Source organism: Rhinatrema bivittatum, chromosome 1, assembly GCF_901001135.1.
Source record: "Rhinatrema bivittatum chromosome 1, aRhiBiv1.1, whole genome shotgun sequence".
Classification (NCBI taxonomy): Eukaryota; Metazoa; Chordata; class Amphibia; order Gymnophiona; family Rhinatrematidae; genus Rhinatrema; species Rhinatrema bivittatum.
Window position 1 is genome coordinate 678777907 of NC_042615.1, and position 26464 is coordinate 678804370.

Genomic DNA, 26464 nt, shown 5'->3' on the forward strand with positions numbered 1-26464 from the left:
AGTCTCCATTTAGCAGGGTAGCATGATATTCAGTGCTACCTTCCTAAATTAAATGCAGGTGGACAACTCTGTCTGCACAAATACCTGTCTGAAACCTTCCCATACAAAATTTGTGGCACTTTTAGCCAGATTAGTGCTGTTGAATATCAGGATAAATGTGCTTTTATTTATTTATTTTATTTATTTTATTTAAGGATTTTTATATACCGCGGTTCATTAGCAAACATCACCTCGGTTCACAGAGAACATTAAATTAGCAACGAGCTTTACAGTCAAAATTAAGTTAAGGCGAAACAAGTTTGTAAACAATAAAAACGTAGCTTTGTCATCTTTACCTACTCAGTGGGTTTTAAAATATCTATTCTGTGGTTTATATAATATAATGACGTGAAATTCCTGTCCTTCTCAAAGAAATTCTGATCCTTTTCTGTCCATACCTGAAAGCGAACACAAATGTAGTTCTTCTTATAATCCAGAAACGTATTGTTATGAATTATCTTAATAATTGAAATCCCAATTCCAACCGACTTCTAACATAAACCTATCAAGACACACATTCAGTGCCACTTAGCCGGATACGTGTCTCCTTATCCGGCTAAGTGGTGAGAGGAGAATGGGCGTAATGGGGAGGAGTTGAGTTAGCTGGATAACTTATCCGGATAACTAGCCAATCCACAGAGCAGCTAAATATGGATCTCATAATTTACAAGAAAATGCAGCAGCCTGAGATTATGACTCGTTTTTTTGTTGCTGGATCTTATTCAGTGCCGGTATCTTCAAGGCCTATCTGCTTTTCCTAAACAAAGATCCAACATATATTCAAACTGGAATATTTTATGAGTGGTATCACTTGTAAGGAGTTAAATCCCTTACCTGCTTCCTTTTTCTATGCACAACTCCCCTTTTATATATCCTTTATTTTGGTTACACCCAACTGTTTTCCAATGTAAACAGTTTCCACTGTTTCACTAAGCCCAAGCCAATCTTCTCTCTTAAAGTTGATTAGGCCAGTTCTCATCTCATTGTATATGCATCACTGAGATGTAAAGCATGATTGTATTGTCAATTTTTATAGCCTGCAGGAAACACACAGAGAAGGTGCAATAGAGAGACTATTAAAAAGAAAAGCAAAACATCCATAAGAAAGAACTTGCAGCAATCTCAGTAATTACTGAAAAAGTCTAAAAAGACACAGAAGCTGGTGGCATCTAATAGACCAACAGGGCTTTCAAGGAAAAGAACTTAGTTCATCCTCATGTCCTCAAAAGCTTGTACCTCAACAAATCCGTTAGTCTATAAGATGCTACCAGCCTCTGTCATTTATTTTTTTTGGAACCCCCTGTGCTGATAGTCCCGAACAGAGTCCCAAGAACCAACCTCAAACACAGTGTTAAATGGCCTTGTCTTCACATGATGTTAGTACTATCTGAGTGTCCAAGATTCCCTGGGTGGGGGGAGGATTATTCTTCTAGGCCCTGTGTATTGCTTTAAGTCAGATCCCATTTTACAATTCATTGTATACAGCACTGATGATCTGTTAGGTTTAGACAGCAGCAATGATCATGCTGGAGACTGTTATAGTTTCCAACATAACATTTAGTGTCCAATTATGTAGCTGATGGAAAAGTTATTTTCAGCTTTATTATTCACAGGACATAATATACAAGTTCCTCGGGTTTCTTTTAACAAATTTATGACCATTATCTCTACTTTGATTGCTTCTGATGTTAATTGACTGCTAATTGTCAAATTTAGTTATTCTTCTGTCCAATCAAGTGGTAAGGTAAATTCCTTCCCAACTGCTGGAAATATCTCTTTTCTCAGTTTGGTGTATTCAATGGAAGAACCTCAATTTTCCTATCTCTCCCTTAGTTCTTCTCTCCTCTAATCCGTACTACTGGTATCTATCTTACTCCTCTTCTCCCATTGTCTCTTTCAGATGGCAGTGAACAACAGAGTGGGTCCACAAAGTCTCCTTCTCTCCCATTTTACTCCTACTCCCCATTGGTGACTCCTATGTCATTTCATTCCTCCTGGAGGATCCTGGTGATCTTATGGGCCTCTTTCAGTGAAAGCCACTCCTTCTCTTGACATGGAACAAAAAGGAAAAAATATCTGAGCCCCTGGATTCCGGGGTACTCAGCAAAAATCAAAAGAGACACTCCATACTCAATTAAGGAAACCAAGAAACTGAGATAGGAAGGGTAGAAAACTCCCCCTACCCACCCCAGGCAAAGACAAGGTTTCCAAAACCATGCTGCTCAAATGAGTAAAGGTACCCAGGTCTCAACCACAGAGACCTCCATAGTCCTTTCTCAGCAAAGTAAACAAAACAGGGAACAGCAAGACACATGCTGCCCTCAGCAGAGTCAACTCAGGCTTCCAGCCCTTAAAGTGGTGGCAGGGGGTTTATGTGCTGGGAACCAAACACCTTAAGCTCCCACATGCGGGTAGCTATCCCTCTCATATTTACTAATTCTGTCCCACCCTGACTTAGGAGAAACCAAATACTCCTGGTAGAGAACCTTTAGGCTTCAATACATTTGCTACTTCAGATTAACATGGCTGTCCCTCTGGAAGTTGAAAAATGCTAATTGAGATATACCAAAAAATCAGTATTATAGGTCTCCATTAAGTTTACGTAAGACTTTATAGTAAGTTGTCAATTCCCATGTCAATTCAGCTCTTACTTACTTTATTAGTTTTGCGGCCTAAGCTAACATTTACAGACATTGGTGTGTATTAGTTCAGTATGTGAAAGATCATTTAGCTTGCTCTGATTTCCTAACCCTGACCACACCTTTGCTCTTCACAATCAATACTTCATCTTCCATCCAAAGTTTCAATGGGGTTATTACAGGCTGAACATGAAAATGATTAACTAAGATGAAATGCAATCCACAGGCATTCAGGCTTGAGAGTTCAAGACCTCAGATCAAAATCCATAGTTTTTCCAGCTGTTAGAGAGGTCAGAAAGTATTGTGTTTCCCTCTTTGTTTAAGCAGCATGTCTTTAGTGATTTGCTGAATATTGTCTCTACCCTATGACAGTTTTTGATGGTGTAGGGAGATTTCTAAGACAGAATAATTAGAAACACTAGATGACCTAGTAGAACTCATCTTAATGGTTTTATAGTTTTTCAGTAGACTATGAATCTGGGCTTTTCACCTCTGAGTGTGATGGACGATGCATGTATTAAGTTTTTCAGAGTAACATTACCAGTCTGGAATAGTTAAAATGTTGGTGGCGTGACTTTTAGAAAATGTGGTTTTTTTTCAGACTATGTCAGACTATGGTGACTGAGAAGTGACTGAATAACATTTACCTGCAAAAGAAAAATAACAAAATTTCATTCATGACATTTGAGTTGAGATTTAATGGTATATGATTAGAGTAGAATGTGCTGAGGTCAAAACTGTTTATTGAGATATTAGTTTATTGACTAGACAGCACCTGTTTTATGATACCATCACAAAACTTTGCTTCTGGCAGTATTTGGTTCTCAGAACACAACATATTTCCAAAGCAAAGAGCTACAAAAGAGATTTGACTTAACTTTGCCAGTGATTTTATAATAATAATAATTATAATAATAACCTCATGCAACTTTTCAGTATATTGGATGGGTAAGGCATTGGGTTTGCCATAGGCACGATGATAACCAGTACTATTACTAGATGGAACAAACTTTGGGCAGATGTACTAAAAGATTTTCCCCATTTTTGTATCTATGGGAAAAATGCTTTATACATCTGGCCCAAAGTTAAGTGAAAATTTTTTTTAATATGGGCAAAAATGCATTCCCATGCACTGCGTCTACTGCATGCAAATACATCTCATGAATATTCATTGGGAATATTCTGAAAACCTGACTGACGTGGCACTCAAGGACCGGCGTTGTCTACCTCTGCTATAGAAGAATAAATGAAGATTAACTTTAATTGACCTTAGCTTTAATGGAAGGATCAACTAGATGCAGTTGCACACAGAGAAAAGAAGTTAAACATTAGCAATAGCAAGGAAGGACATGGGACCCTGCAGATCAAGTGAGTAAAAAAGGGACAGGCAAAAGCCATGCATTCTAAATACTGATGCAAGGAAGAGGCTGACATCTCTTGAAATGGACACCCAGTGGCAGAAATAAATCATTTCATTATTTTACAGAAGGAGAAACTAATTGTGGTGATAAAACCCATATATTGCAGCAAAATAATGGAGCTTAGCATCCCTTTGGGAAAACGCTTCCAGCTCTTTGGAAGATACAGCAACCAGACTAAATACATCACTTTGAGAGATGTGTAACAAAGAGACCCTCAACTGTAAGATCCTGAAGGAACATATTCTGGGCAAAAATGCACAACAGATTTATTAATTCAGGAAGTTGATACGTTCTCATTTTCTGAAGCCTAAGAGGATGGATGAACCAAAATAATAAAAATGAAAATATCATCTGATCAGAAGAACCAAAAACATAGTAACATAGTATTGACGGTAGAAAAGGTCTGTCCAGTTTGCCCACTAAGCATCTGTTACGCTTGCCGGCCACAGAGCCCCACAGCCTCCCTCACTCACCCGATGCTGCACCATTGCGGCTGGGCCAGCCCCAGGCTTTCTGATAGTGGTGGGGAGCCGACACTGCCGCTGCTGCTCTTCTTCGCAGCTCTGAGCCACCAGCCCGACACCGCTGACTCCTGCCAGCCTGATGCCGTTGACTCCTGCTTCTTCGCCAACACCTCCAGAACTTTGCGGCTGGAATGCTGTCGACTTCCTCCTGTACCCTGCGTCCTTCTAGGCACACGTGCATGCCCCTCTTCTAAATTTAAAGAGCCCACGGTGGGAAAAGCCCAGCAGCCCTTGCTGATGATGTTATCCACCTAGGACTATATAAGGCTGGATCCTGTCTCCAGCCTTTGCTCGGCATTAGGTTTTCTCTCTTCAGAGTGTGGATTGCCTTTCTGGGTTCATTAGTTCCTGAGTTGCTTCCTGCCTTTTGTGCTCCTCGTCTTCTTTCTTCGTTCCTCGGACTGATCTTTCCTTTGACTTTGACTGTAACCACAAGCTACGCTGCCTGCCTCGACCCTTGCCTAGATCTTGACCATGAGCTTCGCTGCCTGTTCCAGACCTCAGCCTGAGCATGGGCTTCATCTCTGTACCTGGACTTCCTTCATTGCAGAGGCCCCACCTAAGTCCAGCCGACCCCCAGCATCTGAGGGCTCAACCTAAGGGGAATGTGGGCTGGTAGTGGTGAAGCTCCAGCTGGGGCTCTGCTGTCCACCAGCCTCGTCTACCAACTGTGGAACCTGTGGGGCTCCTCCCCACAAGTAGCGTCAACTCCCCCTCGGTCTAAGGGTCCACCAGCATGACAGCATCTTAAGGTAGTAACTGCTGCTCCATGCAGTTATCCCCAAGCTTTATGATAAACCATAAAAATTGCACCTAGCAACATTTTTTACTGGGTGATGAATTTTCTTAAAAATTCAGACAGTGCAGTGCTGCTTAATGTGCTTTGCTTATGGACTTGGCCCTAGAAGCAGTTCTGTGCTTTTTCCCTTATGTCTGCATTCAAGTACTCCAGACCATAGAAGTCAAGATCCTCTTGATTGTTGTCTGAATCCAATTCCCCTTTCCTCCCCCCTGCCATCGAAGCAGGGAACAATGTTGCAGTTGCATTACATGCATCAAGGCATATTGATTAAGGGTAGTAAACTCTATGCCTTCTGCTAAGTGTAGTAACCACCGCACCAGCAAATTACCCCACTATACAGTTTTCTTTATTTCTTTCCTCTAGCCATCTAAGTGGGAATCAATGTAGCAGTTGCATTAACAGCATCAAGGATTATTGATTAAGTGTAGTATCTTGCCTTCTGCTATAAGAACATAAGAAATTGCCATGCTGGGTCAGACCAAGATCCATCAAGCCCAGCATCCTGTTTCCAACAGAGGCCAAACCAGGCCACAAGAACCTGGCAAGTACCCAAACACTAAGAAGATCCCATGCTACTGATGCAATTAATAGCAGTGGCTACTCCCTAAGTAAATTTGATTAATAGCTGTTAATGGACTTCTCCTCCAAGAACTTATCCAAACTTTTTTTGAACCCAGCTACACTAACTGCACTAACCACATCCTCTGGCAACAAATTCCAGAGCTTTATTATGCGATTAGTCTTAAATGTGCTACTTGCTAACTTCATGGAATGCCCCCTAGTCCTTCTATTATTCGAAAGTGTAAATAACCAATTCACATCTACTCGTTCAAGACCTCTCATGATCTTAAAGACCTCTATCATATCCCCCCCTCAGCCGTCTCTTCTCCAAGCTGAACAGCCCTAACCTCTTCAGCCTTTCCTCTTAGGGGAGCTGTTCCATCCCCTTTATCATGGTAGTAACCACTGCACCAGCAAGTTACCCCCCTGCACACTTTTCTTCATTTCTGTCTTCCAGCCTTGAGAGATACACAGCGTTTATCTCATGCCCCTTTGAATACTTTGACTGTTTATGTCTTCACTACTTCCCCCGGAAGGGCATGCAAGGCATCCACCACCCATTATATGAAGAGATATTTCCTGATATTGTTTCTGAGTCGTTCTCCCTGGAGTTTCATTTTGTGATTCCTAGTTCTATTGTTTTCTTTCCAACAGAAATGGTGCAAAGTTCATGTATCATTAAAATCTTTTAGGTATATGAAGGTCTGTATCATATCTTAACTGTACCTCCTCTCTTCCAGGGTATACATATTCAGATTATTCAGCCTCTCCTCGTGTCTTTCAATACAGACCCCACACAATTTTGGTCACCCTTCTCTGAACTGCCTCCGTCCTGTCTCTATCCTTTTTGAGATACGGACTCCAGAACTGAACACAATATTCCAGATGAGGCCTGTACAAAAGCATTATCACATCCTTTTTATTACTGGTTATTCCTCTCTCTATGCAGCCCAGGATTCTTCAGGCTTTAGCTATCACCTTGTCACATTGCTTTGCCATCTTCAGATCACCAGACACTCATTCCCCAGGATCCCTCCCTTGGTCCGTCCACATCTGTCTTTCATCCCATATCACATACAGCTCTTTTGGATTACTGCACCCCAAATGCATGACTCTGCACTTCTTGGCATTGAATCCCAACTATTTGACCACTCTTCAAGCTTTCGTAAATCACTTTTCATTCTCTCTACTCCTTCAGGTGTGTCCACACTATTGCAGATCTTAATATCATCCACAAATAGACAACCTTTTTCTTTTATCTGTTCTGCAATTTCACTTTCAAAGATATTGAACAGAACAGGTCCCAATACTGATCCCTGTGACAGTCCACTTAACATCGATATCTCTTCAAAGTAGGTTCCATTTACCATTACACACTGTCTCCTATCAGTCAACCAATTTGTATTCCATGCCACAGCCTTGGGGCTGACTCCCAAGCTTCTTATTTTATTCACAAGCCTGCTATGCAGAACGATATCAAAAGCTTTGCTGAAATCCAAGTAGATTACATTGAGTGCTTTTCCTCGATCCAATTATCTAGTCACCCAATCAAAAAAATAAATCAGATTTTTCTGACAGGGCCTTCCTATGGTGAATCCATGCTGCCTTGCATCCAGCAACCCACCAGATTGTAGATAGTTCACTATCCTTTCTTCAGCAGATTTTCCATTAATTTTCCCACCACTGAGGTGAGGCTAACAGGCCTGTAGCTTCCAGCCTCCTCTCTGCTACCACTCTTGTGACGTGGGACCACCTCTGTTCTTCCCCAATCCTGTGATACCACTCCCAGTTCCAGGGATTTATTAAACAAATGATTCAGTGGATCCACCAGCACATCTTTGAGCTCCCTCAGTATCCTGGGATTTATCTCATCCGGCCCCATGGTCTTGTCTACTTTCAGTTTGAATAACTCTTCCCATACATTCTCTTCTGTAAACAAAGTTTTGTCTATCCCATCCCCATCTACGGTCTTGTCAACCAACAATGGTTCTTCTCCAGGGTCTTCTTTAGTGAACACCGAACTGAAGTATTTGTTTAATATTTCTAGCATTTCTCTCCAAATATTGCTCCTTGTCACTGTTACAATTTCATCTGCTGTGACTGTGCAGCCTCAGTGGACCCTGATTGAGACTATTATGATGCCTCCCTATCTGCAGAGGCCTCCAGTGAGTTAGGTTCAGAGCTATCTGAGCCATCTCCTCAATGACCTCCTGACTCAGCCTGTTTTGCAGCCTCTACAACATCAGGAGTCCTCAGTGAGCTTGGTCTCCAGCCTTGGCAAGCTTCTCCTCACAGCCTGCACCACACCAAAGCTCCAGTCCTATGTAACCCAGCTTTGCCATGTCACCCTTGCCTTCTCATGGAGTCACCCTTGGCTCTTTGACCAGGTTGATGTTCCTTGCCTTGCTTTGCCTTGTGACCTCTGGGTCTTCTTGCTCCTTTCCTTATTGCCTACCCAGAGCTTTCCTTGCCTAGTGTCCTCCAGGTCTTCTTGCTCCCTGCTCCTTGTTTTGCACCCTGCTCTGTGGCCTTTGGGCCCGTTCTCTATCCTTGCCTTGTTCTGAGCCTACCCTAAGCATTGCCTTGCCTTGTGGCCTACAGGCAGACCTTACCTTACTTCTGGCTATGTGGCGTCTCCAGGGCTCTCCATTATTATTGACCTTCAGGCCTTATGCCTAGCAGTCTATGGACCTTCTATATCGCTGTCTTTGGGCCTTTGTTTTCTTTGTTCTGTGTTGTCTTTTCTAGTCCTTCTCTTGTCCTTTCTCTGTCTGTCTTGTCTAATCCCAACCTGCCCAGTCCTAGCCTTAGTATCCTTTCTCTGTCTTGCTATATTTTTTCAAGCCCCAACCTGTACCTAGTTCTAAGCCTTGCCAGTTCCAACTTGCCTGTGTCTGTGTTCAGTCCCAGTCCCAGCTCTGTGTCCTGTTCCTGTAGTTATTACTCAGGGTCCAGACTATCCAGCCTGTCCAAGCCTTGCTCCAGACTACACAGCCTGTCCAATCTTACTCCAGACTACCAGCATGTCTAGCCTTGTTCCAGTCTGATCAGCTTTGCCTCCTCCTTGCCTCACCATGTTATACTGCTGCAGCAAAGACCTAGCCCCCAGAACTCAAGAACTCAACTTGTGGAGGAGGGATTGGCTAGGCAGAAGACCGACTCTAGTCCTGCCTAGCATCCAGCCGTACAGATTCCTACCACTCCTGGGGTGATGTACTCTGAGTCCAGAAATCCTCACAGAATGAGATGGCCATCTATCATCTTCAGTAGTGGGCATGGGGGTCCTTGTCTGTCCATAATGTCTTTAACTTCAATGCTCCAGTTGCTGATCTCATACCTTATTTTTCTTGCCCTGTTTGAAAAATATGGAATCACCCCATTTTTCCTGAATGCTCTCATTGCCAAATATTTGATCCCCTGAAGAGGAGAGGTACAAACCCCAGAGAAAATCTATCTCAGGATCAGTGAAAGTATCAGCTAATGATGCTGGCAGCTGTGTTTCCAATCCAACTCCTGTGGAGCAGAAAGCTGTAACCCACAGCCCCAGTCAGTGAGTCTCACAGAAACCTTTTTACTCTTGATTGCTTCCCAGCCATAGCCAAGTCTAACCCAAAAGCTGCTAAAGGAAACTTGGCTGTGAAAACCAAACCAGTAAGGCTGAGCTCTGATCAAGCAACAATCTTGTCTTACTAGAAGTGTTTTAAATGCCAGCACGTGACCCCCACCTCTGGAACCCAAGTGCATATACTGTGAATCTCCAAACCCAGAAACTCCCTTTTGGAAATATAGTCAGTGTCTGTTAGTGAACAACTGCTCGGAAAAAACCTGTTTCTCTTGTCTGACTCCCAAACTAGATGCCGAACAATGTCCATACATAGACAGAAACAAAATTGCCTCTAAGAAAATAACTAGTGTACTCTCCTTGGAAAACACCACCTTTAAATTGCCATGCTGTTGGTGTTCCGGTAAAAATGCCTTCCAAACCTCAAACCCCAGTGGTTGTTCATGAACAACCTGTCATGCCAGAACACCACCCAGAGCCTCAGAAACCTTCTACAGGGATTGGCTCTTTAAAATTGATCTGTTTAGGTAAATTAAGTTTTTTTTACTTGAAGGAATAAACTGCTTTAAATTGCAGCAATTATTCTGGTTTCTTCCTTCAGTATCAGTCAACAGAGACTTGTAAACAGAAGGAAGCAATTAAACTTGCTTCAGCATCACTGCCTCTGCACCCTAAAGCTCCGCTACTGAAGAACTCGATTTGGTCTGCCCTTCAGTTGTCATCATCTGCTAACACCAGGCAGTTAAGGAGCTTGACCTGGTTTTCTAGGAGACTAGTGTACAGCTCTCTCAGCCCTGCTACCTCTGAAGTTCCCTTGAATAAGCAGACATCAGTACCTGGCTCCACTCCTGCAGTACCTACACCGTGCCAGCTTTCTGTTTTTCCCAGGTCTTTAGCTCTGTCCTTTGATAAGCTTCAAGAAGACATCAAGCAGCAGATCCTCCTTTGAGACATGCTGTTTCTGCCATCCAGCTATCTGGAGATGCAGTCCATGTTAACCATTCTCAGAGAGACTCAAAACCAGTCCTCCAGCCAGGGGAAGGCACTGTCCTTGACACCCAGCCTCGAAGAGACCCTGTGCCAGTGGTTTAATCACCTGAGGATCCTGAGCCAGCGATTTCATCTTCAGCATCTTCTAAACCAGGGATACAGCTCTTCTGTCACCCTGTGCAGTGGTTCAACATTTCACTCACCCTGTGCCAGTGAATTAGCCTTCCAGACTCCCAGAGCCAGCAGTCCTCTTGCCCATGCACCTCATCCACCCAGAAGAGGGTACCTATTCAAACACAGTTCATCCAGGAGGGGGTGCCAGTCCAGACACAGTTCACCCAAGAGAGGGTGCTAGTCTCAACACAGTCTGTCCAGAAGAGGGCACCTATCCAGACACAACCTGCCCAGGAGAGGGCACCTGTCTAGATGCAGTATGCCCAGAAGAGAGTGCCTTTCCAGATGTAGTATAATCAGAAGAGGGTGCCTTTACAGATGCAGTATGCCCAGAAAAGGGTGCTTTTCCAGACACAGTGTGAAAAGAAGAGGGCACCTTTCCAGACAGAGTATGCCCATAGGAGAGTGCCTTTCCAGACTCAGTACACTTTAAGGAGGGTGCCTTTCCAGACACAGTATGCCCTGAAGAAGTCGCCTCAATTTTCAGCCAAGCCTTGCTATGTCTGTCCAGCCAAACATTGCCTTCTCTCTCCAGCCTAGCCTTGTTTTGTCTACCCAACTATAGCCCCATGGAAAATTGGATCCAGGAAGAGGGGGTCTTAAAGGGGAGAGTACTGTTATAATTTTATCTGCTGTGCAGCCTCATCATTCCCTGATTCGGACTACTATGATGCTTCCTTCCTGCAGAGGCCTCCAATGAGCTTAATTCAGAGCTATCTGAGCTATCTCCTCAATGGCCTCCTGACTCAGCCTGTCTTGCAGCCTTCATTCCATCAGAAGTCCTCAGCAAGCTTGGACTCCAGCCTTGCCAAGCTCCTCCTCACTGCCTGCACCACACCCAAGTTCCAGCCCTATGTAACCCAGCTTTGCCACTTCAAACTTGCCTTCTCATTGAGTCACACTTGGCTGTTTGAACTGGCCGCTGTTCCTTGTCTTGCATTGTGGCCTCCGGGCCTTCTTATTCTCTGCCTTTCCTTGTGGTCTCCAGGCCTTCTTGCTCCCTGCTTTTGTCATGTTGTCCTCGGACCTTCTGCTGCCTTGCACCATGCCCTGTGGCCTTTGGGCCTGCTCTCAGTTCTTACCTTGCTCTATAGCCTACCCTAGGCCTTGCCTTGCCCTGTGGCCTTTGAGCCGACCTTACCTTACTTCTGGTTCTGTGGACTCTCCAGGCCTCTCCATGCTTATTGGCCTTCATGCCTTATAACTAGTGATCTACAGGCCTTCTATCTCACTGTCTTTGGGCCCTTATGTTCTTTGTTCTGTGTTGTTTTATCTAGTCCTTGTCCTGTCCTGTTCCATGTTTGCCTTGTCTAGTCCTGTCCTGCCCAGTCCTAGCCTTATTATCCTATCCCTGGCTTGCCTATATATTTTATTGCCCCAACCTGTACCTAGTCCTAGTCCTTGCCAGTTCCAGCTTGTCTGTGTCTGTGTTCAGTCCCAATCCCAGCTCTGTGCCCTGTTCCTGTACCCATTACTCAGGCTCCAGACAACACAGCTTGTTCAAGCCTTGCTCCAGACTACCAGCTTGTCCAGCCTTGTTCCAGTCTGACCAGCCTTGCTTCCATGTTATACTGCTGCAGCGCAGACCTACTGGCTCTCAGAACCCAAGGGCTCAAACTGCAGGGAAGGGGGCTGGCTAGGAAGAAGACTGGACCTAGCCATGCCCATCATCCAGCCATGCAGTTCCCTACTGCTTCTGGGGTAATGTACCCCGAGGCCAGAAATCCTGTCAGCCACCTTTCAATTTCACTATACTACCACTGGCCCCCCTTCTTTCTCTGATATATCTAAAACATGTTTCATCACCTCGCCTTACCTCTTTGGCCATCCTTTCTTCCACTTGATCTTTTTCTTTCCTTATTTCTTTCTTCATCTCCCTCATTTTTAACAGATATACTTCCCTAGGTTCCCCTTTTTTTTTTGGGATCCTTTATACTTCTTGAATTCAGTTCTTTTTGCCTTTATTTTTCAGCCACCTCCCTAGAGAACCAGATTAGTTTCTTTTTCCTCTTACTCTTGTTTACTTTTCTAACATATAGATTTGTTCGCTTTGTAATAACTCCTTTTAATTTGGCCCACTGTTCCACCTCATCCATTTTCACCCAGTCTTTCAGTTCTTCCTCCAGGTACATCCCCATTTTGTCAAACTCCATATTTGTGAAATTCAAAACTCAGGTGTTTGTGTGACTTCTCTATGTCCTATTCGTGAAATTGAACCTTACCATCTGATGATCACTGGTGCTCAGGTGTGCCCCTACCCGAACATTAGAGATGTTATCACCAATAGTGAGCACTAGATTCAGTATAACACCCTCCCTCACGGGTTCATTATCATTTGTTTGAGCAGAGCCCCTTTAAGGGCATCTACTATCTCCCTACTTCTCGTAGGTTCCTCAGAAAGGATACTCCAAGCCACATCTGGCAGATTAAAATTCTCTTTCCCACCTTTTAGAATTCTTCAATGAGTTCTCTGTCCAATTATTTTGTTTTGGATAAACACAAACACAAACAATAGATGCCTGATCTTTTTCCAAATGTTTATTAAGCAGAGACGTGTTCAAAAATTGGGCATCTATTGTTTGTGTTTATCCTTACGGCTATCATAGATCGCCTACCTCTTTGTTTTCTTGGACCAATTATTTTGTTTGTCAGTGACCTGTAAATCACACTGGTAAAAATGGAAGCAACATCTTCTTTATATAGGATGGTCCATAATGCTTCACGTCCTTTGCAATTCAGTTGCTTGGATATTGTTTTTGACATAAAGAGCTACTCCTTCCCCTTTTCTGTCCTCTCTGTCCTTTATTAACAAGTTACAGCCCGAGATGGCCATATCCCAATCATGAGAATTAGTGAATCAGGTCTCCATAACGGCAAAAATGTCCAAGTCTGCCCCCACCATTAGGGCTGCAGGTCTGGGATTTTGTTGCCTAGATTACGAGCATTTGTAGTCTGAGGCTAGATTCCAGGTAGCATCTACATCTTCTCTTCAAAATTTTCTCAGATGATGAAAGGATCTTTCTGTTTGATTAATCCAAAAATAATTCCCAAGAGAGAAAATTCCTTCTTCTCCCCCACTTCTCTCTCTCAAGCAGGAAAGGTGGACAAAAAATACTTCCAACAAAAATCACACATACCTAAAACACTTAGAAATCACAGGGACCCCCTACACTAATCACTGGGTGCGGGTCAGCGATTGATTTCTTTACTTTCTAAGCTCCACAGCAAAGAAGTTAAGCCAATAATGAAGAAAGAATAGGGAAACCATAAAACAAGCTCCTTCTCCTTATAACCTAAACTAAAAAAAAAATCAGATCAAAATTAGGGGTCACCTCTTAATATGCAAGCAGGAATCAACCATTGTAGCAGCATCCAGTGGCAGGATGGTACATTCCTCTGCACTATTCAATCCTAACCACTAGCCCAAAATTCCTCATAGAGATCCCACTGGGACTCTACACTTATAAAGTACAAAATGCGCTAAATCAGTAAAGCACCCAATGGATGGATTATCAAATATAATCATGAAATTATAGAAAATCTGAATTTCTTTCTTTTTAGGTTAACCTAAATCCAGTAAGGCTTCAGTTGGAACAGGATTTTCTGGAGTATAGTCTTGCTGCAGAGCGAAGAAGAATCCGACTATGCAATGAAGATGCTTTGAAGAATTTAATGGCAGAAAGTCAGTTGCCTGATGGTTAGTAAAATACACAGGACCGTGTTGGATTAATCACTGTTGAGAAGACATTGATTGTGGTATGGAACTAGAATTAGAGTCCTAATAAAATAAGAAAGCTTGCAGAGCTAGAGAAATGATTACTAGTAGTAGCGACTGAAGTTAAGGTGGCAAGGATGCCTAAGGCTAGCAGTCTTTCTTCCCTCCCTGTCTGTATGATCTCATGACGGGCTGCAGTCTCCCCTACTCTCTGCTGATAGAGTTCTGCAGGAGAGAAACCGTGGGATAAAAGGGAAAGCAAAACAGCCAGCAATTCAAATCCAACACCTCTAGGCCTTGGTTTTTGGTTTTTGTTTTTTTTAAATCTTTATTTAGATAATTTTCCAAACAATTCCACAAGATTACCTCGTTGCAGAAATATTGAGACTTCAAAGAGATAATACTCTGTCGCCCCCAGTGGTAACACCATTAAGTTTCTTCAAACCAAGAAAAGCTCTCGCAACTGCTTTGGTACATAGAAAACATAATCAGCCTGCACATAAGAAGCTAAACATTTGCATGGGTAACCCAAAAAGAAAAAGCTCCTGAAGCTCTGGCCTCTTGATGCATAGCCAAAAAGAATTTCCTTCACTCCTGGGTTAACCTAGTAACATCCAAAAAACCCATGAATTTCTCCAAAGCCCTTTGAAAATAAGATTATAATTCATCCCATCCCCTGATATAGAAGCAATTGCAGGTTGTAGTACTGTCTTCTTAAAAAGCAAATAATACAACTTATTTAAGTGTGGAATTACTTCATCCGGGATAGGAAGCACCTCAATAAATTATCTCTTCAGAGTTTCCTGTGGGGCAGACTGAGATAACCTAGGAAAATTAAGAAAATGCAAATTCAACCGCCTAGCTTGTTTTCCTAATTATTACAGATGCCTTTGAACTACTGTTTTATCTTGGGCCAGAGAAAAATTAACAGATTTAATATATTTTATTTAGTATTTTAAATTTAAGATGTTTTTATTAAACATCTTAGATTCATCATCTTCTTTTTCGGCCAGAACCTTAACTGAATTTGCCAACATCCAGGCCTTGTTGCCTGCAGACTTCCACAGGTTCTAGCTGATTAGAAGTTGCAGAGACCTATCAGCTTGATGAACGTGATTCAGCCCAGCTAGGATCATGTTGATATGGCCATGTTAACTGTCACATGGACAGTGTGCACGCTTTTCTAAAATTAGGTTTTTTTTATAGTGTATACTGCAGCCGATCAGAATTTAGGGATAAACTTCATCTAGTCAGGTTAGTGAAAAGTTGTGAACCAAAATATCACCACTGAATATGAGTGGCCAATCAAGTTCTGGGAAATGTGATTTAAATCCAGGCTAGCCTTCTGCTATCAGTACTATCAAATATTTCATGTTCCTTTGGAATGTGTTGATACATTTAAAGTTTGAATGAACATGCAAAATTATCTCTGCGTTTCAGATATTGCTCAGAGTAAAGAAAATGATGAAATTTCAACAGACTATACCCATGTTCAGAGCATCGAACTGGTACTGCCTCCTCATGGAAACCACCATGGAAACACTTTCGGAGGTCAAATTATGGCTTGGATGGAGACAGTCGCTACCATTGCCGCAAGGTTGTTTACTGCTTTTCTGTTTTCGGTTCATTATGTAACATATCATTCTAGCTGTGCTAATACTCCTGACTGTCATAGCTGTTTACTATTTTTTGGTATTTAATTATTGGGTCGCCTGTGGGATTAGCTCAGATTTCACTGCTATTCAGTGCTTTTGGTATTTATTTATTTACTTGATTATATAACCCTTCATTGTGTTCGGTGTCGATCTTGTGTTTCAGTTTTGTGCTTACCTGTATTTGCTGAATTATCATAAAAAGCGTGAGGATTGCCAGAGGATCCACAGCCTTCATAACTATCTCTGTCAATAGTAATCATAAGGAAATCAAATTTAACATAATCACTAAAGGGAGGTCATAAAGCAACTGCAGTAGCATCTTCTATGTATATATAATGTGCATAAGAAGGAGTGGTGTCTGACTGTAGCTGGGAATCAGAAACTCATCTGCATACTTCTCCTAGCAGTCCCAGCAAGGAACTCCAAAGACACCACCACAAGCTGTCTAGGTTTTAGCTGCCTCAGCCCCCATACTGTTTGAGCAGCAGAGAACTGGAAGATTCAATTACATACATTTCCCAGCAGCCCTGGCAGAGGACTCTGCGAGCCATCTAAGTTACAACTTTCACAGCACCTATACTATTTCCAGCAGCACAAAACTAGAAGGTTCATTTACATACTTTTTGCAGCAGCCTTTGCAGAGGAATCTAGAGGGCACTGTAAGTGAATTAGGTTTCTGCTTTAACACTTCCCACACTTTTTCTAATAGTAGAAGACCTCAAGGCTTATTTATGTGCTATTCCCAGAAGCCATAATAGAGGACTCCAGAGGACACTGTGAGTTGCCTAGGCTTCTGCTTCCTTGCTGTTTTTGGTAGCAGAGATCTGGAAGGCTTGTTTACATACTTTTCCCAGCAGAGGACACTGTGAGTCATCTAGGTTTGATCTTTTGTAGCCCCTGCAGGTTTCCTAACAGTAGAGGAGCAGAAGGCTTAGCTACACACTTCTCTCAGCAGCCCCAGCAGGGGACTCTAGGCTTCAGCTTCCTCAGCCCAGCTTCCACATCCCCCCTTTTTTCCCAAAACACCACCTCCTATAAAATTTTAAAACAGATTTCTTTTTTTGATACAATAACAGGGAATTAGTTCAAAACAAGGGTCAATATGGTATATAATTGGGTAGTCATTAATAAATGAATTGTAGCCTCTGGAGGCTCACTGACAGACAAATATAAAATAAACCAATAGATTAAAAGAACTTTAGATTACTTTGAATATCCCTACTCCCTTGGAAATTTTAAATCATTAGCAACTAAACAAAATTAAGATGTAGACAGTAATCCAGCAGTGAGAGGAGGACTAGCCAGTCTTTTGCACTGAGTGACACATGTTTGATTAGCTACCATTTGGTAAGAGACCGTATGTGTGCAGTTGGTGCAAAGAGCTCCTAGCTCTCAGAGAACGAATCTAATATCTGGAATCTAAAGTGGCTGGGCCTCAGGCTGGTGTGGGAGGCAGGCTGCACTGTGGTTGGTGGGGAGGCAGGCTGCACTGTGGTTGGGGGAGGGGCTCAGCCTGGAGGGGTTGGAGGTTCTGAGGCTGGGGGAGTGCAGGCTGTGCTGAAGCTGTTCAGGAATCAGGGCAGACTATGCTGGAACTGCAAGGGCAGGGGCAGGCTATGCTAGGGCTAGAGGGAGAAAGGAAGGCTGCTGGGGCTGGGCAAGATTTGCAGGAGCTGGAGGGGAGAAGGCCTCCAGGGAATTTCCATGAGTGGCTGTGATGCAGCTGGGCTGGGATTGGGGGGAGGAGGCCAGCTATGCTGGGGCAGGGGGGCAGGCAGGCAGTGATGGGACTGCGTAGGCTGTACTGAGTAGGACTCAGAGCTGGAGGGCAGGCAGTATTGGGGCTGGGGGAGTGCAATTCTCAGAGGCTTCAGGGGAATTTCCACAGGTATCTGCTAGTTTAACTTTAAAAAGGGAAGACTATGATAAAATGAGGACATTAGTTATAAAAAATAAAAAAGTAGCAGTTGCAAAGTTTTAAAATTTGCATTCATTGTGGACACTGTTTAAAGACATCATCACACTAGAAGTATTCCATGCATTAAAAAAGGTTGAAAGAAGACCAATTGACTACCAATGTGGTTAAAGGGAGTGAAAGAGGCTATTAAAGCAAAAAGGACATCTTTCAAAAATTGAAAGGTGAATCTGAATGAAGAAAATAGGAAAGAGCATACAAGCTAGCAAGTTAGATATAAAGCATTAATAAGGCAGGCCAAAATAGAATTTGAAAAGAAGCTTGCTAGAGCGGCAAAAGCTCATTATAAAATATTTTTAAAGTATATTCAAAGTAAAAAGCCTGTGAAGGAGTCGGTTGGACCACTAGATGACCGAGGGGTATAAGGGACACTCAGAGAAGACAAGACCATAGTAGAAAACTAAATGGATTCTTTCTTTTGGTCTTTACTCAAGAGGATGTTGGGGAGATGCCTACACTGTAAACATTCTTTGAGGGTGATAATTTAGAGGAACTGAATCAAATCGCAATGAACCAGGAAGATGTAATAGAGTAAATCAACAAACTAAAGAGTAACAAATCACCCATCCCAGGGTTCTGAAAGAACTAAAACATTAAATTGCAGACTTATTACCATCAATCTCTAATTTCTCATTCAAATCAACTATGGTGTCTGAAGATTAGAGGGCCGCCAACATAACTTCTGTCTTTATAAAAGGTTCCAGAGGTGATCCAGGAAACTACGGACCAGTGAGCTTGATGTTGGTACTGGAAATAATGGTAGAAGCTATTCTGAAAAACAAAATTACAGGCCATCTGGATAGACACAGATTAATGGAGCAGAGCCAACATGGATTTAGCAAAGTCTTGTCTTACAAATCTGTTAGATTTTTTTGAAGGGATTAACAAACATGTGAACAAGAGTGAGTCAATTTATATAATGTGTCTGGATTTTCAGTAGGAATTGACAAAATCCCTCATGAGAGCTTCATCAGAAAATAAAAAGTCATGGGACAGGAAGCAATGTCCTCTTGTAGATTGGTAACTGGCTAAAAGAAGAAATTAGAGAGAAGGATTCTATAGTTATTGCTCTCAATGGAGAAAGGTAGACAAACCCCTCCCTTTTGTTAAAAAAAACCTCTCCTGGAGTGCACTGCCCACCCCCATTCATTGCAGATACAGCCCTTGTGGCCCAATAGGATCCTAGAGCACCCTCTATGGCTCCAGGCTCAGTACCTCCATTTTTCAAAATGGTGCCAGCCAGGTGAGGTGCTAGCTTTGCCCCTATGGTTTGCAGAGAGGGCAGGACATGCATCCAGGGGCTTACATTTGTTTTAAAAAAAATGTTTGGATACTTCAGCTACTTCATGTTTCATGGGCAATGGGACAGGGGATCTCGAGAGAGCTTTGTGGGTTCTTCGTTGCTAGGGTCCTTTAAATGACTGACCAAGGAGCATCGAGATATGCGTTAGCCTTCCAATGCTCCAGGTGAACGTTAACTATAACGACACATTTGTAGCTAACTTTACAGAAAATAACTTGGGGAAAATAACATGCAGTATTTACAACACCATGCGTTATTATTGCATTAAGATGTTTATAGTGTGGTAAATACTTAAAGGTCCATATTCAGCCACTATCCAGCTGAACAAGTTAACCGGATAAGCATATCTGACTAACTTGGCTGGGATATTCAATGCATGGCTTCACTGCTCAACATACCCAGCTATATAATAGTTAGATGGATATATTTATCTGACTAATTTTAGAATTGCTCAATAGCAAGTCTAAGTTATCTGGCTAAATGAGGTGAATATCAGGACATATCTAGACAAGTTAGCTGGACAAGTAGCTCTGCCCTGGAATGTCCCCATCCTGTCCTCCACAGCCAGTTAACTATTTAGTTGGATAAATAATTATCCAGCTAATTGGCAGCTGCTGAATGCAGCTGAATATTGAAACAGCACCACTTAGCTGAAAGTCTGAACTAAGTGGCACTGAATATCCCAGCTAAGTTAGTTAGGTATGTTTATCCAGTTAATTAAGTGGCACTGAATATTGACCTCTTAATGCAGTTTAGTAAATTACTCCTTACGTTTGTACCTTGAATATTGTGTGCAGTTCTGGTCACCCTCATCTCAAAAAAGTAATTGCGGAACTAGAAAAGTTACAGAGAGGGGGTGTCCTAAATGATAAAGGAGATGAAGTGGCTCCTCTATGAAAAAAGGCTAAAGAGATTAGGACTCTTCAGCTTGAAGAACAGATGATTGAGAGGAGATATGTAACCCTGACCTCTTTAGGAGTCCATGAGCACATAGATAATCTTGGAGATTAAACTATCTTCACTTCCCACACAGTCCACCAGCTCCAAGTTTTTAAGGATTCCCCTTAGGGCAGATAATACTTTCCTTGGTCTTGGGCATCGATTGTTCACAGCGGGCCAGATTTTAAAAAGGTTACGCGCGTAAAGCCCCGGAATGCGTGTAAGTCCCGGGGCTTTACTAAAGGGGAGGGGGAGGGGCATGGGCGGGAGGGGCAGTTTGCTGGCGCGTGCAACTTACTTCAGCCAAGTTTTGCAATAAAAAAAAGAAGTCATCAAAGGTAGGGGGGAAAGGGCGGGGGAGGTAGGGGAAGGGAAGGTGGGGTGGGGGGTAGGGAACGGGGGAAGGCAGTGTGACTTGGAGCGGGCTCGGCGCGCACAAGGTGCACAATTGTGCACCCTCTTGCGCGCGCTGACCCCGTATTTTATAATATGCGCGCACCTGCGTGCACATGTTATAAAAATCAGGCGTACATGTGTGCACGCTGGGTAGTGCGTGCATACATGTTTGCCCGATCTTATAACATGTGCATGCAAGCACATGTACGCCCGCGCACTGCTGTGTAAAATCTACCCCAGTATCTATAGCCAATAGCAATAATCATGCTGGATTCAATGATCAGCATAACTTTACTGATAGGTTGATATGTTATGGAATAGCATACTGTTTACAAATCATTTTTCATCACACAAGCCATAACATAAACATTACTGAGGATAAATCTGTGATTCCACAGTTCCTTCCATAATGTATATTCTCAACTAGGTTCCCTCCTATCTTAGCGGGTAGTTTCACAGCTTCCTTCTAGGGGATCTTTGCACTGGCAGGTTTCACAACGCGTTGGCCCCTTTCACTCCCTGATATACTTGAAGGGTACCATTCCATCTCCTTTCCCGAATATCCAATGGATGTCTGTAGTAGATCTACACCAGTGGGGCGCCATTATTCTTCTTTATGCTTCACTCATGCTCTCATTCTGGAAATTGGATAGATATCCAATCCCCCCGCTAAACCTTGGATGGGTGATTGAATCTCTCAGATGGAGAGGTTCAGAATAATCCAGGAGTACAAGACTGGTCAACCAAACTCCAAATAGAAGGAATGATGGATTGAATGCTTCCTTCACTCAAACCCAAAAACAGAGCAATAAGGAATAAAACACAGCTTCTTAAGCCTTCTCCCATGACCTAGACACCAGTAGGGTCTAGGAGTTCTTCTTCTTGCCTCAACACAAAAGCCAAAGGAAAAGAAACAGGAGCTAAAAGAAAACGTTCCTTCTTCCTCCAAAACCAAACTAAGACTCCACACACTCACAAGGGGGTCTCTGTCTTTTACCGAGGCTGGCATCAACATCACTGGATCTATTCTTTGGGATCCACAATGGCATGTAATATGTTTCTTATTGGCAAACTTGGGATTCTAGTGGGAATAACCATTCAAGCTTTGCTTTCATAACTCGCCAATGTCAGCAGGACCCCTCAGCAGTTATGGACGGCATCCAATTTAATATTCTCATTTTAAGGAGATGCTGTTTGGGCTGATAAAATGTGAATTTGAAATGAGGAGTTTATTTTCAGAGGAGTGCAGGAGTGAAAATCTACAAAGCAAATTAGCAGATTTTGCCCATCTTGTTGAGCAAGTATCTGTTGAGCTACTGATGAGTCTGTGCTGCTCAAATTTTTCAAATCTTAACTGCTCCATCACTGCTGTGAAAAGATGGCGACCATTAAAATATGTTAATTGTGTCCCTAAAACATTTAAAACTTCATTAGCAAGGATTTAAAAAAAAAAAAAACAAAAAAAAAACAACAAGAAAAAACAAAACACAGCCAAAAGCTTAAAAGAGGCAAAACAATAATGCTGGTAATAGCAAGATTTGCCAATTAGAGATTTTCAAATTCCCTTTATAAATTATTCCCTTTGTCCTTGCTTTTAGCCACTTGATAGTCTCTGCTGCATCTAAGTGGGCTACCAATAACCCTCGCTAGTACAAGTGCTGCAGGGACGCCTTCTTGATGTCACACCCTCAACATTGCTGGTTGGCCAGCAGGGGCTACCACTGGAATGGCAACCACAGTCCCTTCCTTCCCAGGCTTGAGCATGTTATACCCTGCGGCCCACCCAGGCACACCGGCCCTTCCAGAAAGAAGATCCAAACCCAGATACTGCAGCGCTGTTTGAGCTATGGGGATGGCTCCAAATTCTCATTTTAAGATCCCATTTTGTTTCCCTTCAGATTGAGGCTTTGAAGATAAAACTCAATGTATCATTGGCCTGCGTTAGGTGGACTTACATGATCAAATCTGCTCAGTTTTACAGACTGAAAATAATTTTTTTGTAAGTTCAGTTACTGTGCACAAAAAATGCATCAGGCTTTAGGATGACGCTGTTAAGAGTTGACATCGTTAGCTGCAATGATGATATTGACTGCCTAAAGGATACGGCTAAACTCTGTATCTATTCCAGTCTCTTCTTTGTAAAATTTCCTCACAACATTAGGACTAGGCATAGTTGTTTGAGCACTCTGAAGTATCCAATATGTGTCTCTTCTTTTAGATTTTTGGGGCAAACAACAGTGCAGAAAAAAATTGTCAGTTTTTTATGCACAATTCTGAAGTAGGTGAATTTTAAAAGCCCGGCGCATGCCAAAGCTGAGAGATACGTGAGTATGTCCAGCCGGTGCAGGCAGCGTGGATTTTAAAAGGTGCCTGTGTACCCGGGTATCTCCCAGTACCCACACAAGTGAGAGAGCCCAAAAAAAGGGGTGGGGCCTAAGCAGGGTCTGGGTGGGGAAGGGCAGGACATGGGCATTCCAGGGCTTTAACATGAAATGTGTGCGTAAGTATTTCTCCACCCAAGCATGCGCCGGGGTCCCCTGCCCTGCAACTGTACTACTGCCATGGATGGCGTGTAAGTAATAAAATAAAAAAATCTAGGCTAGTCAGCAGGGTTTTAAGGGTTGGTGCTAACAGGGTAAAAGGGAGGCTATTTAACTAGGGGAATTAGGAAGTCCTGGCCTTTACCTGGGCAAACTGGGAATGAACTGGGGAAACTGGTGATTGCATCAGCGTGCATGTCTACTAAAATCCCCCTCACTTACGTGGTAGAGGCAGCATTTGAGCACACCTGGGCGCGTGCATAAAAAACTATGTGCACATGTGCACGTGTACAGCCTGTTTTATACCGTGCGAGCATATATCTGCGGATGTCATAAAATGGCCGCGTCCTTTGATGCGAGCCGAAAATCATGTATACATGTGCATCCATGTGCCGGTATCAAATTACCAAGGCTTACATTTCCTGCAGTTCTGTAAAGGAACATTTTGTGCACGTGACAAGTGGCACAAAAAGCAGCGCAGTGCTTTCACCTATTCTTTAAACGTTACCCTTTTGGATAGAATTTGTCCAGCAGGTTTTTGTGCCCTTCTTTGTTTGCATGGGGGTTTTTTTTCTGTGTTTTTTTCTGCTTCCTGAGGTTGTAATAAGCCAAAGCCTTAAGAAGTAAATACACTATTTCAAAATTATGCAAACTGATTTACAGGCTGTTTGTTGAAAATTTAACTCTGACCCCCCTCAGTTTTTGAATCTGCAGACCTTTTCCATCCTTACTGTAAGTTTTTAAATAGATTCTATTTTATGAAAATGTTAAGAAAAGCCTTTGCCTACCAGGACATAGAGCGGCCGGTACTTGTTTCACCTGTATAAAATGAAGGATGACAACCTAATTGCTTCTCCAGGGAGTTTTGAACTGGAAAGAATAACGTGAAATCAGATAGCTTCAATCCCCTAAAATGATGTGTTTTTGGCATGGCACAGCTATTGACTGATGAAGAGCTAAGCATTCAAGGCACAATGCTGTCTTCACAGGGAAACTGGGGCAGTGTTGTTGGGTTCAGGACTTGGCATTACCACAATTCTTTTCTCAAGAAGCTTGCAAGCAGGATCTTTCCTTTTGAAGCTACAAGCTAGTGTTGTTATGGGAACAGGATTGGAGGGAGAGCAGGAGAAAAAGAAGTAGCTGAATAAATTTAGGTTCTGTAAGATGGATTTCTCAAGTGTTAATCACCTCTGGGGAAAAATGTGAGGGCAAATTGAGCAGTAACCATAACCATTGCCATATGATCAGACCTGTCCATTCCTGCTATGTTGCTACAACCCCTAAAGGTTTTAATAGTACTTTTCCAGTATGATCGCCATGAAGACACAATCCATCATTATTAGCAATGTTTTACTGTAGCTATAAGCATATATACCAATGTAATAAACTTTGGTGATTGTAACATGTGACTATGAGTGGATCTGCAAATTCAGTCACATTCCTGTTAATGAAGATTATTATTTTAATTTACAATATTGTTCTATTTGTGTCAAAGATGGAAGGGGCTGAGTCATCAGAATAGACTGATAGTGGTTCTGAGTCATGGTATAGTACCTCTCTTGCTCACATCATATGGCATAATTTGCATAAATATTTATGAAAAACCTAATGACATAGAAGCCTAGGTTGAAGCCATCGCAAAGTCCGTGGCCTGACCTCAAACTCATAAGATGTGAACAACACCCAATGAAATCTCTGATTAGAAGGCGTGGCATGAGAAAGTGGTAGACAATTGGGTATTTCCCCGTGGAAAACTGGAGGCAAATCTCATAGTTTTTTCCCATTAGAACTGATTACAGGGGGGAGTACCAGGCTGTGAGGGCAGGAGGAGCATTTGAGACTGGCCCGGAGAGAAGATCTGAGTTGCTCGCTTGTTATCTGAGCAGCGCTTTGCTCCGGGATTCCCTCTCCCACTTTCAGTGTCATCATCAGCCTGAGCTACTTGCAGGTATTCAATCAAGGTGGCAGTGGCGCGCGGCTGTGGTGCACTGCTGAAGCCATTCGCCAACAGGGCACGCCCCTTAATTTCAAATGGGAAGGAAAAGGAAAAGCAAGATCTTAATTTCCTCTCCAGCTTCAGGGCTCATCCTATGGATGTGCATGTCCAACGATTGGGTGAGTCGCCTATTATGGACTGTACTATTGAAACCTCTCCTGCAGAGGTTTCTCTAAGTCCAGGCCCTATTCTGCCACCACCTCAATCTTCTAGGTTGAACATAATTCATGAGTCCTTGCAATCTACCTTGTAGGAATCTGATCATGTTGCTTCCAATTCAGAGAAAAAATTGATCCCAATTTAAGTGCCGCTTTGATTAGACCCAAAACCTTAAGTGCTTCACAACCTGATATCTCTCATCAAGTCTCGTTGCCAATGATTATAGCCCCTTTTGTGGGGAATTTTAAGAATATGGAAGAACCCAATGAGGTAACACTGAAGGATATTTTGAAAATGATGGCCAAATTGGATCAAACGTTAACTCAGACTGTATCTCAGCTCTCAAACTTCTTAGCTGAAATTAGAGCTAAACTTGAGGAACAGGATAATTGCCTGAGCTCATTGGGAAGCACTATTTCTACTATAAATGCAACTTTAACATCTGTGCAAAATGCAGGACTCTCCTCTATGAAAAATAATTTGATTGTTCATAATCATTTAGAAGGTTTAGAAATGCTATGTGGTTAAACAAATTAAGGTTCTTAAATTTTCCAGTTACCTTTTGAAATATTTAGAAAATATGGCGATTTTAATCTTCTTGGAGGATCAAATTCCTTCTTTTTCAAAAATATATTATTTACCTAGGTAGAGAGGGGTAAATGTGGAAGGATATCATCTCCTAGGCATGAAAGTCCAAATATATCAACATTCTTAAAAGCTTCTATTGATATAGTGCCTACCAGGGCCATTTTAATTGTTGTTTTCAGCTTAGAAAAGCATAGAAAAGCTGTATTTCAGAAGTATTGCCAGAATAAGAATTTTTCCTTCTGTGGTAATAAAATACAAGTTTTTCCTGATGAGACACAAGTAAAAAGGAAACATTCTCTTTCCTTGAAACAGAGGGTGTGGTCCATTGGGGTCACCTTCTTCCTTAAATTTCCTTGAAAATGTTTAGTTTCTTTTCAGAATAACACATTTGTATTTTATGTCTCGCTGCATTTGGAAGCATTTATCTCCCATAAGAGCTGAACAGTCTGAGGAGTGGGTTTAGTAGATATTTAATAAGGTGGTTTA

At 42.4% G+C, this 26464-nt stretch overlaps 1 protein-coding gene across 2 annotated transcripts in view; it reads left to right on the forward strand.

Annotated features, from left to right (window-relative positions):
- Nucleotides 1-26464, forward strand: part of ACOT12 (acyl-CoA thioesterase 12) — a 125790-nt gene that overhangs the window by 56020 nt on the left and 43306 nt on the right. For both annotated transcript variants that reach the window (XM_029574048.1, XM_029574055.1), the window contains exons 5-6: nt 14274-14409; nt 15868-16024. In XM_029574048.1, the coding sequence (XP_029429908.1) occupies nt 14274-14409; nt 15868-16024 (293 nt within the window). The remainder of the gene's footprint in view (nt 1-14273; nt 14410-15867; nt 16025-26464) is intronic.